The 15983-nt window shown below is 30.1% G+C and overlaps 1 protein-coding gene across 7 annotated transcripts in view; it reads left to right on the top strand.

Annotated features, from left to right (window-relative positions):
* The window catches only part of sgg (shaggy), a 70693-nt gene that overhangs the window by 5324 nt on the left and 49386 nt on the right, over nucleotides 1-15983 (top strand). The window contains exon 1 of one of the 7 annotated variants that reach the window (XM_014422492.3): nucleotides 95-167. The exons of the other annotated variants lie outside the window; for them this stretch is intronic. Coding sequence (XP_014277978.1) covers nucleotides 107-167 — 61 coding nt within the window. The 5' untranslated portion in view covers nucleotides 95-106. Of the gene's footprint in view, nucleotides 1-94; nucleotides 168-15983 lie in introns of those variants that run through there. 7 annotated transcript variants of the gene reach the window in all.

Raw genomic sequence — 15983 nt, 5'->3', positions numbered from 1 at the left:
TAAACTGAACCGAATAGATATATATAGATAGATATACCTGTTATTTGGAGCTATCTTATCTTGGCAGTGTGTGATAAGGTAAAGAAAGTGTCAATTGGTATTGTGAATGACTCGTAAAGACTTTAGGTTGTTTCTCCTTCGCTGTTTAGAATTGCTGTGGTGTACAGGTAGTAGGAAAGATTGTTTTACCATCTGTGGTAAATTTGTACAAGGTTGTGGTATGATTTATTAGCATTTATACGTAATCGAGAGGTACATGTAGTTTAGTAACCTTTCTATTGAGTATTTAGATTCTAAATGTTTGTATTAGGTAACCTGTTTCATGGTTTACTTTGTGTTCTCTTCTGTTACAAAGCTTTAAATTACACAGCCCTTTTGTCTAATTTTAAACTGCTTACGTAATTAGGTAAGTCGCGGTCTTTTCTCATTAATTTGAAGGAAAGGTTAAATTTTATAGTTTGATTTAGAAATAGGCATTGATAAATTATATTATTATTATCCGAAAATCTAAATAAGCTTTGTAGGTATTAATATGAGTGGGTCAGAAGAAAAGTGATAATTATGCGCTTAGAAGATTTTTTACTATCTTCCTGAGTTTTATTTACGCCCTAATATTTACAAAATTGTGAAGTTATCAATACTGAAGTGTAAGTAGGTTCATAGGCAGCAAAAAAAAAAAATTGTCAAAACTTGCAGAGGCAAAATTGTCGCTTGTGTGCTGTAGCTTCATACATATTGTGGGCAAATGTGTGAAACCACTTGTTTACAAAAGATTAGGCTTAGAATTTATTTTATTTTTGCTTAATTTTTATGCATAACAATTATTAAATGTTTTTACCTTGAGTTAATCACTTGCTCGCACATACTATTTAATAAAACCAATATGATGAAATTTAAACTTTGTAACGTTCTTGGTCTCTTCGAAAAGTTGGAATTTGAAAGTGAAGTGGTTTCATACATTTGCCGTTGATATCCTATTTCCAACTGATATGTTTTGATCGAATCATAGCTTATTTCGATTAATGTTATGATCGATTAGATTTTTCTATTGGCATCCCGATCGATAATTTCTTTGAATATAATACATCTCTGTTAGTTTTTTTTCTCGGATCTTAGTTCTTTTTTGTTAAGTTGCTTTCCCTATTTAGCTCAAAAATTCCTTTTATTTTTATTGAATAATTTGATAATAAACTACTAGTTTAGGCAGACGATGTGATTGTGAGTGTATGTTTATATCGCACTGATTGCGTTGACAAACCCTAAACTAATTTCCTCATACATGTTGATTGAATGAATTAGAGGGTAAATGCTCTTCACTTGCCTCTATACAATTTGGCTTTGTTGTCCCTATGGTTTAAGAATGGAAATTTAAATTCTTAGAAGTTCATCGATTCCTAAATTTTATTAGTTTAGTATTGCAATTGAAAGATATAAGGCACTAACTAGTAAGCTTGAAGCTCTCGTTTCCTGCTGTTAAGGCCTTATTTGATATGGAAAATACTTATCATTCCCTGTAATGATATTATATAATTCAAATAATTTACATGATAATAGTTACTCAACATTTAGTTAGTTAATCGCCGGGAATCGCTTGAACAAACGGTCAAAACTCTAGAAGACAGCCAAATACAAGCTGATATTAAAGTTCCAAGAAATTTGTTTAGGACATATTTGTTAAACGTGATAGATTCGGAATGGAATTCCGATTCGATTTAATTTAATGTGATGAATTTATGATTTCTCATTTTCCCACTATTTTATTTTTCATTATAAGAATTTCTTTTGGTTAAGCAGATTTTTTTTTTCCATTTACCCAATGTATTGACTTCTGCTTGAGAGATATCGAACAAATAAAACCGTGTAAAGACGTGTTATCTAATCTGAATTCTCCTAACTATTTGGATTACTAAATCTCTTAGATAAAAATATTAGCCCTTGTTCCTTTTCTTACAATGAATGACGAATACATATATTTATTCATTTTTTCGCTGAAAGAAGAATATAAAAGCCGATGAGTGCTCCACCTGCTGGGTGTGGGCGTATCCCCTCCCCCCCCCCAAGGAATGAGGTCACAGCTTTGACCCCCTAGGTTCGGCCCCTCTGCCTTTGCTCTCATTGGTTAGAAAAATTAGGGAACTGTGGCAGCTACTGTCAGTTCTCTTAGTATTTTATCTTAGTGATGAGCTATTATATACCCTTTGTTCCAAGGATTATATGGTTCATAAACATTAACGTGTAGGTTATCGTAAATATTATAGAACTTCCATTCAACAACACTAAAAATTAATTTTTATATTTGTACAATATTTATATATGACAATAAAAATCTTTATGTCATGCACAGAGAGTTGGTAAATAGTACTTGAGTACTGATTACCTGAATACTACTTCTTTAGTTGACCTCAAAATGTTTATATAGAGAGTTCAATACTCAGACTCAACACATTTCAAGATGAGTGCAAGTAAAGTACTCATTTCAGAAAAATTTTAAGCATGATTGCAGAAAATTCATACTATGACTAGTTATTAGTTTTAATAAAGTAAAGTAGTCGTGCATATCATTTCGTACTTCGAGTTCAACTTACTATTTTGAATAGTATATGTATTTTTTTTTTAGATTTAGTTATTTTTCATTAAAGAACTTAACCTTCTTCATTTTACTTTGTACTCGGTATTAGTAACATTTTACTCAAAATTCTAAAGTAAATTGTATTTGAATACGAAACGAATTGATTAGAAATTGCTCAAAATTTTCAATAACATTTTAAGTACAATAAGGAATTTATTACAAGTTTGCTCATCATTTTTGAGTTTGGTATAATCAATCGTTTACAAAAGTTATCATAATTGTTGATTACTTGGATACTAGATTCAATACTACTTCAAAACCGAAAAAGTAACAAGTACTGCCCAACCCTCCTTATAAATTTCAATTTTTTTTTTCTATATATAGTAAAAATATTATTTATCAGAATTATGTTACTGTAATTCTTCGTCGTTTTATTTGAAATATCTGGAAATTTTGTATGGTAAAATTTACTTAGACTAATATTTAAATAAGCTTTGATACCAACCTGTCTAAAATGCCAGATTTATTTTTTAATGTCGAAGGTAAAATTAAATGATGGAAATTGCTTTGAACAGCTGAGGTCTTAATATCAGCTGTTCCCAAACCTTTTTTTTTTTTTTTTGCTTTTTGGGTTAAAAAAAAAAAAGTCCAACTAAAAAATTTTTGCGCACCCTTGTAGAGCTAAAACATATTGCCAAAACTTTTGGTTTTATATATAGGATAATATGAAAAAAAAAAACACTGGAAAGTAAATGCTATAAAGCACTATATATTTGATGTTTTTATTTTGATTATTATTTTTTTCCCTCTATATTTTTAGAAAGTGATATATATTTAGCATCATAGGCTTGAGGACTTTTGCTCTAAATAGGTGTATTCATGATGTGTTAAATGTTAAATGCTATAAAGATAGGGTTGTGAGCAGACCTATTTAAATTCATGTTAAATGCATAAGGGCTCCTAGCGGATTTTCTGAGCAACTCGTTTTATAACCTTTCTTTCCAAAACATCTTCTTTTTCCTTACTTCTAAGTTTTGATTAAAGTAATTTATTACAGCATGCCTAAAGTTTCGCCACTGTGTGCTTTGTTTTCCTTCTAACCGGTGAGGAAGAGAATCAAGATGAGCTAATTATCAACTGTCATTGCATTATTATTGTTTTAATGGTTAATCATCCAAAACAATAATAACACAATCAAATCAGAAACTATGAGTAAGTAACCTAACATGACAACAACAAAAATGGTGACGAGCTCATCAATCAGGTCTGTTGCGTGACGTCATTCTCCATTTAAAAGACCTAGTAACAGACTCTCAGCCATTTTATATCGTTTTAACAGAAGTATAAAAGAAGTAATGATTTCTCCATTTAACACGAGTTTTTCCATTTAACACGCTTTAACATGTTAAACTAAAGATCATGAATACCCCTTATAATGAATAGTAAAAACCATTAATAGAGAGTCCTTTACTTGGGAATTTCAGTTTTTTAGAAGTTGTCAAAAGTTAATCATTATTAGTTATTTTTTAACCAGCTCTTATATGAACTTAATTTTTAAAATGCAAAAAATAGGCGTGTTCTTGTAATTGAAGTATTAATGAATGTTTCAGAAGATGTTATTGTTATTTATTTAGAAAGATATTTATCCCGATAGATCTAATGATAGTTCTAAAATCTCTTGAACAAACTTGGCTAAGTACTTTTATATAATCTAAATTGATATTTTGCTAAAAAATGATAAAGCTTTCCCGAAGAAAATATTAGTTATAGTATACTTAATTTTAATTTGTTTGTATTGTAATAACATATTAATGATATGACAAACAAAAGTATTGTCTAATTAATATGTCTTAGTTTATACAAGAGTCAATCTCAAATAAACTGTCATTTTATAAATTTGTTAAAAAAAAATTCTTGGAAACTACTCTTGGGCCATATATAATTTTTCTAGTATATAAGAATGCAAAACTCGGCTTATAGGTTAATAGATTCTTCGTTTTAGATGTCGTAGGAATTGTTGCTTTAAAGTGTGTGCGTTACATATTAAAAAATTGTTTCTCAATTTCATCCATTTTTTTTATTATTGTCGTAGAGAAACTTTTAACTTCTTTGGCGCTTAGAGCGGAATAATAGGAGTCTACAGCTCTTAAAATTCAAACTTCATGCCGATTCCCCGATAACGGAAGGCCGAAGGGGGTTTCCGTCCATCCTCCCTCTATTCAAATGGTAACTCCCTGTCCAACATTCTTGTGAGTTCGGGACAAATAATCCTGTGTCCAATGTTCCTATATCCAATAAAAATAACTCGCTATAAATAAATGAGCCTTGTCAAGTTATTTCTATATCTAATATTGAAGTTATTTTTTTATTTCGACTTTTTTAAATTTAAATTGTTATGTAAAAATCTTGGAAATGTAATTCGGACAGCAACATACTCGAATACTGTGATGACTGTAATAAGGTGACTTGTCAGTTATCACGACCTCAATTAACACCATGCTCTATCTTAAAGTTGTTATTGTATAGAGAATATTGTAGTTGGTCATACATCACCGTTTGATTGTTATAATTTTGACTTATTATATATATAAAGTAGATATTTATAACTATATTAATGTGGCCTTGTGTAACATTCACACAATTAAGTAGTTACGATGGCAGATTTGTAATTGGTCCAGTACCTCCCCAGATTCTATTTCCATTACCAGCAACAAAACGCAATCGACACCTGAGGTCCGGTTCTATTGAATAAAAATAAGTATTTTTATACATATAATTCATTTTAAATTATTGAAGGAAATCTCAGTGATAAGTGATTAGGCTGCTGAACAATCAGGATAACCATTCCATTTTGTGCAGTTTATTTATAACAGAATCATTATTCGAAATATTACTTTTTTATCAAATAAGAACATTCGAGAACTGGAAAACCTTAACAAGCAAACTTTCAAGAAGTATAAAGTAGTTACTCGAAGGCAGTAATCGTATTTATCCACCTCTTAGCACTAAAAGCTTCTCGGAATCTTTATGTTCAGTAATTAACGGAGTTTTTTGAGTTGAGAACTATGTAATCTCTATTCTTTGTTCCGACAGGATTCTGTAGAGTTAAAAATTCTATAAAAAGTCAAGGGAATTAGACAGAAACAGTATATGAATTAAAGTATTTTAACGTTAATTTGAAAAGAAGATGGCCTCGTGACCTTATATTGTAAACTGTTTTTAGAGTTCTACTACTGGATAGTTTCTCTACATCCTGTATCATATCATTATGATCAAATTTACTTGTTGTATTTTTTATACAGTTGTAAATATCAATAAATAAATAAATAAAACGTTAATTTAGGACATTTCAGTCTATAATTCAAATCCTAAAGTACAGAAACGATAACAAAAGTGAGTATTGGTTTGTGTGGGCACTTTAATTAGTACATTGCCATTTTAAGTATTGAAAAGTAAGATTGTAATAGACCAGTGGTTCCCAACAAGCAATTGCTATAGTCCAATATTATAGACCAGTGGTTATAGACCAGTTGTCACTGTCCAGTGTTATAGACCAGTTGTTACTGTCCAGTGTTATAGACTCGATCTAACTAATATACTAACCTAAGTGTCTTCTTCCCGTTTTAAATAAATGTTTCAAGCAAAGGGGTTTAGCAGAGTGGGTTGGCCAGGAAGGATCATCTTCCATTACTTTTTGGTGTTCAACAATTCGTGGATTTGGTGACATCAGTGACTGTTCTTATTGGACAGTGTTCTAAAATAATGGGGAGTCGTTGCGACGTCTGGGTGAAATCGGAAGTAATAAATAATAATAATCTTTTTGATGAGTCTGATTTAGGCCTATTCCCTAAAATTAGCATTTTTTTGTGGTCAGGCATAGACCATGTCTTTTAACTTGGTAGCTTTTTAAAATTTTGTTTAAAGAAATGTTCGCTACTTAATGAGATAGTTAGGTTTTCAAAAGTAGTTGTTTTAGTTTCTATTATATTTTTCATTAATATTTTTAACTGATTAACTTCTGATTCTACCAATAGTTGAAGACCAAAAACTGGTCTGTAGTTGCAATTTTGTCGTGAAGTTAATGTATTTTATTAAATAACTAACTTTTTTCAATATTTTTTTCCCCTACTGCAAAGTTAAAACCTAAATTATTCGAGTTCATGTCCCATTTAACCCCAAACAATGTTAAGTTTTTTTTTTTGGCACCTTACTTGTCCGTCATCGTTAACCGTGGTTTACATTCCAAGTTAAACTGTAGGATTCCGATCTTTATTGGCTCTTAGCTGCAAATCATTGAGAATTGTTAGTGAGGTTACGTAGAGTTGTATTTAAAAATTTTTCCCACATAATGAATAAGAGCACCAAATTTGGTATGAAAGTACCTTGTGGTATTATGTTAAAGTTTTAGTTAAAACATTTCGAAATTTAGTTTATTTTTTCTCCAGGGTTTTATTCTAAATATTTTAAATTGCTGTGGTGGAAATTCTGGAAGGTTCTACACTTCAAAGAAGTCTGATTACTCGAAAACAAATTTATTTTATAAAGGACATGCCAAGTTTATAAATCAATGGAAAGCTCAGATTACAAACCTGCCCCTCTTTCTCTTTGGCTAGTTTATTTTTATTTTAACGTAAAATTTATACATTTGTGTTATAACGGTTTTTTTGTGAAAACGTTCACTTGTAAGTTATCATTTCTAAATAATCAGAATAATTTCCATTCAAGTAATTTTTGTCATTAACTAATTATTAACGTTTTAAAATTCATTCCACTTCATGTAGTATTTCTAGTTGACTGAATTATAATTGTCTCATCTCCATGATTTGGATCAATATCTTTTTTTTTTTTTTTGTAATTTTAATTCTTTTTTTCTTGGAAACTTCTTGCATTATAAAATATTCTCCATATTTTGTATCTTTTATTTCCTTTCCATCGGTTTTATATTCATTATGGTTCATTTATATTATCAGTGACTTAGTATATCCTCACCCTACACAAGTACTTGTAAGTTTGACTGCTTAGCAGTGACCATCTGTAATCTTATCACTCAGGAATTTTCCATACTGGTTTTTAAGGGTTGGTTTGGTCCTATTAAAATATTGAAAATTTGTTGAATGTGTTTAGTGAACATCTAATTGGATGAAAAATTCATCTGTTTTTATAACGAAAATCAACGTTTTGTTAATTTGTTTTGGCAAGTATGGATACTACCTATCCTAGGATCTACGGTACATTTAACTTCCTCCTCATTTCCAATGGCATATATCATGAACTACTCCTACGAAGATAATCTTGATAAACTGCTTTGTGGTGGATTATCAAAATGTTGATGGAGATGAGAATAGAAATTTGTGGCAATGTAGTCAAAATTTATTCTGTTTAGAAACAACTCAACTACAATTGAATGAAATCTAATGCAATCATAGAAGTAAATTAACCTAATATCGCTACTCAAAAGTATAATGACGTAACTATAAACTTTATGAAATTAAAATTATTGTGTTGGTGGGCTCAAAGATCCATTTATTAGATGTGTGTAAATGCATTTTTGAGCCCACCTACTCAACATTGTTAATTTCACTAAGTTTACAGTTGCGTCATTATACTTCTGGACCCAGCGATGTGACATGACTTCTACAACACGTCCCAAATCCCAATAAAACTAATTTCAAACTTTGAAGTATATACTATTCTGGCAAAATTTAAAAGAATTCATATTGCACTTAGGCTAATATTTATTGGTATACCATGAGGTAACTCCATAGCAAATTTGGTACTTTTATCTGTCATTTTAGTGTAATTTCGTGAAGCCACTTCACTATACGGCGGGTTGGTGGGAACAGTTATATAGCGCTTGGGTTAGTAGGAAGCGCTTGGGATCTGGGTTGGGTCCTGGTGTCCCCCGTTACAGCTATTCTCGGTAGAGGGGTTCCCCTCTTCATCTCCCTCCGCCTCTCTCTCTTTCATTGAGGCCAGAACTAACCAACACGACGTCCTTCTTAACTTTTCGAGGATCGTGTAGCAGATGATATTATTGTCATAGCGCAATTAACATTATTAATTATTGGTTCAGTAAGGGATTAAGGGACTGTTTTTTTTTTTTAATGTTATTTATCTTTCTTCACACCTTTAATTATAAGAGAAAGTTGCTCATTATAATTTCTAAACAGTCAGTAATTTAGATTATCAATATTTCATCTATACATTAACCAAGTTAATAAAAAATTGTCATCTCAATCTATCAAGTTGAACAGAATAACAAGATTTTTTTTTTAATTCAATTTAACCTTATTAGAATAATTATTACATGGCTGTGTTTAAACCATTATTCATGCTTTTCAGTTATAATTTGAAATATCAGTGGTACTGTAGAAGTGTATTGGATTTTTCTATTAAAATATGTATAATTTTTTTTAATTCAACAAAATCAGTTTTAATCGTTGAAGATGTATTATTCGAATGGTGTGGATAGTGATATCTAGAAAAACATATGGGTGTACAAAATTAAATCTTGTTTTAATTTTTCTTATATTTAGTAACCCGTTTTTGGCTGAAGTGTAGCAATTTATTCTAGGTATGGTCAATGACTTCCGGAACATTTTATGACTCTTAACTTATTTACTCGCTGCGTCAAAGGTGTTTGGTGGAATGCCGACTCTTTATTTTTAGACGTTCTTAAAGAAACCATTATGACGAAGAAGCCCCTAGAGAATGTTGAAATATTTTGCAAGATAGTCCATTGCTATTTCGAAAATCTACCTCAGTGGTAACACTATTAGTAGGTGTGTTCGCAGTTGAAAATATGTATATAGGGTGTAAGCGTTACGAACGACAGAGCTGAATAAACCTTATTGGTGAACTAAGTTGTCTGTTGACATTTTTTTCTATTATCATCCAGTGTTGTAAATAATTTATTTTTTTATAAATTTATTTGGCTTCACGAAAAAAATTAATAATAAAGATTTACGAAAGTAAAAATTGAAAATCATTATAGAATGGTTTATTATTAATTATATCAGTTAATAGCTAAGAATAAATTTCTGATGCATCTACTCACTGACTTCCACTCCAACTCACTGACTGAGTCCAATACAGAACTTGAATTCTGTATCATCGCTATTTTTCCTCCAAGATTGTATTCTTTTTTTTAGTCTACTTTTGTAGAAAATTTTGTCTTTCTAATGAGCATCTAGAATATGACTGAGATCGCATTGCTTTATAGTTATTTGAAAAACTAATTATAATTTTACGGATCTCCACGAGGACATCCGACACTTTAAAAACAGGTCTGTCAAGTGCATATGTCAGTAAAGTTTCCACACGGTTTTTTATATCTTTTGTGATAATTCTTCGTTCTGAATATTGTCTTTTTTTCTGGAGCTTTACATATATATTTAATAGGTATTTAGTAATTCATCTATATTTCTAAGTTAATGATTTGTCGCTTTAGAATAAAATCTACAGGAGGAGTCGTTGTTAAAATCCGGTTATGTATATCCAGAATGCAATTTTCAAGGAAAAGGTAGAGTAGTTATTGTAAACTGATAAAATATTGACTAGACTGACACTAATCCCCCAATGTGCCTTCAATTTAGGCTAATTCTGCTGTTCGAAATCGACATCTTAGTCCATCAAGGAAAAGATGCTTGCGAAAGTAGTTGATGGAATTTAATAAAATTAATATTGGATCATTTAGGTACCAATTCAAGGGTAGATACGGAACCAAATTTGTTCCTTGTCTTAATTGAAATATACGAGTTAGAATGTTCGAAGAAAGTTATAATTTCCTGCTTGAATACATAAGAGCATCTTTGGTAGTTAGGGAGCAAAAAGCCTACTGCCTTAGTTACTGTTGCATCGAACAGAGTCATACAAACAGACAGATTCCCTCTATTCGTTTTGACAATCCCTTTTTAAGTCAAGCTTGTAGTCACGAGTATTAGCTTTACCTGGTGACTAGTAAATTCTTTTTACATTGTCCTTAAAAGTTTTGCAATTTATTTAAGCGATTCGCATTACTTTTTATAAATATGCGAAAAATTGATTGGTGAGATATAGAAGCGTTGTTCGTTCTGCTCGTAGAACTCAAATCAGAAAATGACGCACTTTTCTTAGTGTTCCATAGTACCTAATAATTAGCTAGAAGTGCCTGTTGTTATTCGTAAAAACGGAAAAAAAAATCAACTCATTCCCCTACTCACAGAAAACTAAATCATTTTCCTTTCTTATTTCCTCTTCCCACAATTGGGTGAATCAGTGTCTTTCCATTTGTCAGATAAAGTATATTCATTTAAATGAATTTTTACTTATTTTAATTATAATAAATTATAGCATAATTAAAATAGTTATCATGTGAAGAAGATGGTTGGGGGAGCGGTGAGCAAAAATATAAAAATAAACAAAACTTATTTATTTGTGTTGACGTTTCGACCTGAATTTGAGTCCATCAGGCCTGAAAAAGAAAATGAGACGACAACCTTAATTCATGGACAAAAAATATAAAGAAAATATCAATAAACAAGCTTGAAAAAATACATAACAATAAATTAGGTAGATGGTAGTAAATTGATACGAAAAGGAAATAAAATATAATAATCTAGAAGTAAGAATTATACAAACTAAACGATAACAAATAAATATAAAAATAAACATGATGAAAAGTATGGAAGAAAATTTAAATGATGAATAATAGAATGAACCTAACAAAAAATGTAATTAAATGAAAAACAATTTAAAAACAAAACAGGATGAAATGAAAGAAGAGATACACACTGTGTAACTTTTATCTCTGGAACATATATCCTGTATTCTTTCTTGCTCATTGTATATTGTATCATATATCTCGTTTTCTTTTCTATATTTACTTGAACATTCTTTCTAATTTTTTTTTGTTATCATTTAGTTTTTATAATTCTTTTCTCTACAATATTTTATCTATATAATACATATTTTATCTTCTATTTTTTTACCTTGCAAACTTTTGTTTATTGATAATATTACTATGTGCCACTAACTTGGGCAATGGGTATTATAATACACTTTTATACACAAAAAAAAATTAGTAAAAAAAAATCAAATCAAAAATATAAATATAAAAATGGATAAAACTTCTAAAATAATATTGATAATATTACAATTTGCCACTTACTTGGGCAATGGGTAATATAATACACTTTTTTTTATACACAAAAAAAAATCAAAAATATAATTATAAAATGAATAAAACCTCTACAATAATAAATAAAATAAAAAATACAAGTATAAAAATAAATAAAATCTCTTTACCTTCTATTCTTCTATTAGTATCAATTTACTACTGTGTACCTAATTTATTGCATGTATTTTTCTAAGTTTGTTTATTATTATTTGTATTTGTAGTTTCTGAATTAAAGCTGTCATGTTGTTTTGTTTTTTAAGGCCTGAAATTCAGGTCAAAACATCGGCACAATGAGTATTTTTGCTGATCGCACCCTCGTCCATCTTCTCCTCTTATTAATATATGGTCACCTATTTACACCTCATTATAAAATAAGTATCAAAAGGCAATTGCGATAAGTTCCTCTTAATCGAAATTATATCAGAGCTACTGTAGGTAATTTTACCGTTTGGGGAGGATAAAAATACTAAACTTTTCAGATTACTGGTTCAGTAATTTGTGTTTAGTAATTTGTAATTGCCTAGGATAACGAAGCGAAAAGAAATTCTTGTACAAAAATAATTTAAGCTTCCCTATTATTTATTTTTTTAACCTATTTTTTCTCGTTGAATGAAAGGAGATAAAAAAAAAAAATGAACATATTTTTTTAAGGGTTTCTAATACATCATATGTCTAGTATAACGTCAACAGATAATAGAAACGAAGGAGGTAAAGTCTTTCGAGTCCCATTAACCTTTTAGAGACAGAATGGTGGGAGCGCTTTGCTGGCCCAGGGGCCTGAAAACTTTTTTACAGTAGGATCGTGGGATACTGAATCCGAAACAGATATTTTAAAAATCCCAAACACATATTTAGCAGTTATTTTCGAAATTTGTAAGAACGTGCCAATCTTATAGACAAAAACCTTTATTTTTGTGATGTGTAGTTAATCAGAGAAAAGGAAATAAGATATTGTAACTAAGCGGGTAAGATTGTTTTAAAAATAAATTGTTTAATTACAAAATAATTCTAACATAAACAAAATAAGGCAAATGCTTCAACTAATTTCAAAATAAGGAAAAGTATAATTCTTCTAAATTATAAGAAAAGAAGTTCTTTGTTTATAATGAAAATTCTAAAAATTGTTCTACTTTATTACACGAGGCGAGTTAACCATAATTGTGTAACTAAACTTGAGGTCGCTGACACCGATGATACACCATAAAATTGGAATTTGTCAAACTTAAGTGATAATATATCGAATAAACAGCCAATGATAAGAGTCAGGATTAAACATTATTTACATATAAATAAACAAGTTTTTATGGCGGAAAATATCGATTTTCTGTTAGTTAAGGTGCATAAAAACTCATCTTTGTTAATTTACTCTCAATATCTCATTTTTAATGTTTTTTTTTTGTGTTTTGGTCTGGTTTTAAGGTCATTAGAATTAGATAAGTCCAACTAGGTGGCGACGGTAAACGCTGTCATGAAATTAAATTTCGGAGTCTCCTTGGAGCTGTAGATTTAGCCAAAAGTGTATATAGGAAATATAAAATACGTAAAGTAAGGTTTAGGAAAATTAAAATATTAAGAATGATTTTACTTTTTTCTATTTCAGATTTACGTTTTTACTCGTTGTTTCATTTTGTTTTAAGTCTAAACAGGTTGTTGAGTCTCTATATTACTGAAAAATTGTTTAGTTTACAGTTAAATAATTAATTATTTAGCTTATAGTCAATGAATTAATATGTGTTCCAACTGCTTTATTAATGAAATGTAAACATTAACATTCGTACTAAATTATATTCAAAGTTATTACCTTGAGCATTAAGAGTTTCGGCATATTTCTTCCGCAGCAGCAGTGGTCGCAAGTTTCATTTATCCTTCTGTATAAAGAATTAAGGTCGTTAGCATTGACCTCTAGTTAAATGTCACTCCAAACAAAAATATCTAGTGGTGTTGGATCTGAAGAGCTTGGGAAACAATTACGCATAACCAGTGGCTTTCGGCCACTGCTGCTGTTTGGAAGAAAGATGCCTTCCTAATAACAGAGTTGGGCAAAAATTATTCGATTGACGAGAAGACCAATATAATTTTATTCGATTAAAAAATTAGTAGAATACATATTAATGGAATAATAATTTGATTTTTTTTTAAATTTACTTATTTTGTTACCACCTTCAATTTCTAGTGTATGAAGGTCCCATTTCACATATTTAGAGGAGTACAAAACGAAAATTCTATCGATTTTGAGATCCTATACCGATTTATTTTAATTTTTTTTATTTCTAACACATAGGGGCCAATTTTTAGGTTTTCGGATATGCAGAATATGATCAATTTCTAATGTATGAAGGTCCCTTTTAACATATTTAGACGAGTACAAAACGATGCTATCGATTTTAAGTTCCCATATCGATTTATTTTGATTTTTTTTATTTCTAACACATAGGGGGCAATTTTTAGGTTTTCTGATATGCAGAATATGATTTAAAAATGAATAGGATCAATTTATAATGTATGAAGGTCCCATTTCACATATTTAGACGAGTACAAAACAAAATTGATATCAATTTTAAGATCCCATATAGATTTATTTTAATTTTTTTTATTTCTAACACATAGGGACCAATTTTTAGGTTTTCGGATATGCAGAATGTGATCAATTTCTAATGTATGAAGGTCCCATTTAACATATTTAGACGAGTACAAAACGAAAATATCAATTTTATAATGAATAATCAATTCAATTTATTTTAACTTTCTTGATCCCCAACATGTTAGGGTCCCTTTATACGTTTTTAGGAATGGAGAATATGAACATGATATCGATTTTGTGATCACTTATAGATTTAGATGAGCTGTTAAGCCTTCCTTAAATTATTACCTTGAACACATTTAAAGTAAATGTTAATATTTTATAAATAAAGTAGTTAAAACACATATTAATTTATTTATTGTAACCAAAATAAAACTATATAAATGAAAATCTTAAGAACGTGAAAATCTCCTCTACAAAGCGCTAACAATTATATCTTCATAGGGACACCAAACTCTTGTTCAAAAAAAAAAAAAGAAAAAGAAAAAAAAGAAGCTTTTAACTGAGAAACTGTAAGGTTTGGGAATTTTTGATGTTTTTACACTATAAAATTCTTTTTTAACAAACGATCATGGTGAACAAAATCAAACTAATAACCGTTCAAACGAATTGATTCGGCTGTATGAGTGAATATCTACCTTACGGTTAAGGCCGTAACCTTCGTAACCGTAGGCGGATTCACTTCTAACGCTCATTGATCCCACTAATTAAAAAATCGGCCTTCTCTTTCTAGTCAGAATAGGTTGGTATCCTATAGGATGACCCTTTCTCTCCTACTCCGCATGGCAGAAATTACCTACTACGGAGTAATACAAAAAATATACCCATATTTCGGACACAACTTGTCCGACTTAGCAAAATATTGGAGGAGATTTAAAGATTTCTGTTGACATTGACTTGGATAAATTTCAACAAATCCCATCCACTACTAATGCTTACGCCTGAGCTGACATGTTTTCTTTAACACCTGTATTTCGAAATCGGATCCTCAGATTTAGTTCTTGGAGAAAAATCGTTGATTAGTGTAGATATGTTCTAGTTTAAATTCTTTCATATTCAAATATTTCACTTCCTCTTAATCATGCGAAAAAACCAGTTTCTCGAAAGCACCTATGTTTTAACAGCCGCTCATCCTATTAATTTTATCGTCACAATTTAGCCACAATCTATGGAACCTGCAACGATAGTGACCAGTTCGCAGGAAGAAAATGCGATGATAGCAGCTAAAGCGAAACGGCCGAGTAATGAATAATTAAAAAAAAATACTCAGTTGAATCTCACGTAATGACTATCCGCGATACGACTTAAAGAATTTCATAAAAGTAGTTTAGTTTAACCAACTTCAAACGCTACACCCAACTTTGTGAAGCTAGTTTAATGTTTTTTAACTCAAGAAATATTGAGTTTGGGAGGGGGGATATCAAATACATCAGACACGTACAAGTATCTTTGTTTTTATTTTTTGTCCTCGTTTTGCTATCTCATCTCTGTTAATCGCGGTCCAAGTGGGAGCCTCGGGCCCTCTTAGAGAATTTTGTTTTCTAAACCGCGTTTGGTTATCAACATCAGTAAGCAACATAGTAGTTTAAAACATTATTTTATTTAATATTTGTAGATTTAATTTTTTTTTAACTTTTACGTGGGTGGTTACCTAAATTTCTTGATTCATACTTGAT

Source organism: Halyomorpha halys, unplaced genomic scaffold (genome assembly GCF_000696795.3).
Source record: "Halyomorpha halys isolate HHAL.00 unplaced genomic scaffold, Hhal_1.1 Scaffold374.1, whole genome shotgun sequence".
Taxonomy (NCBI): domain Eukaryota; kingdom Metazoa; phylum Arthropoda; class Insecta; order Hemiptera; family Pentatomidae; genus Halyomorpha; species Halyomorpha halys.
This window is presented reverse-complemented; position numbering and strand designations above follow the sequence as displayed.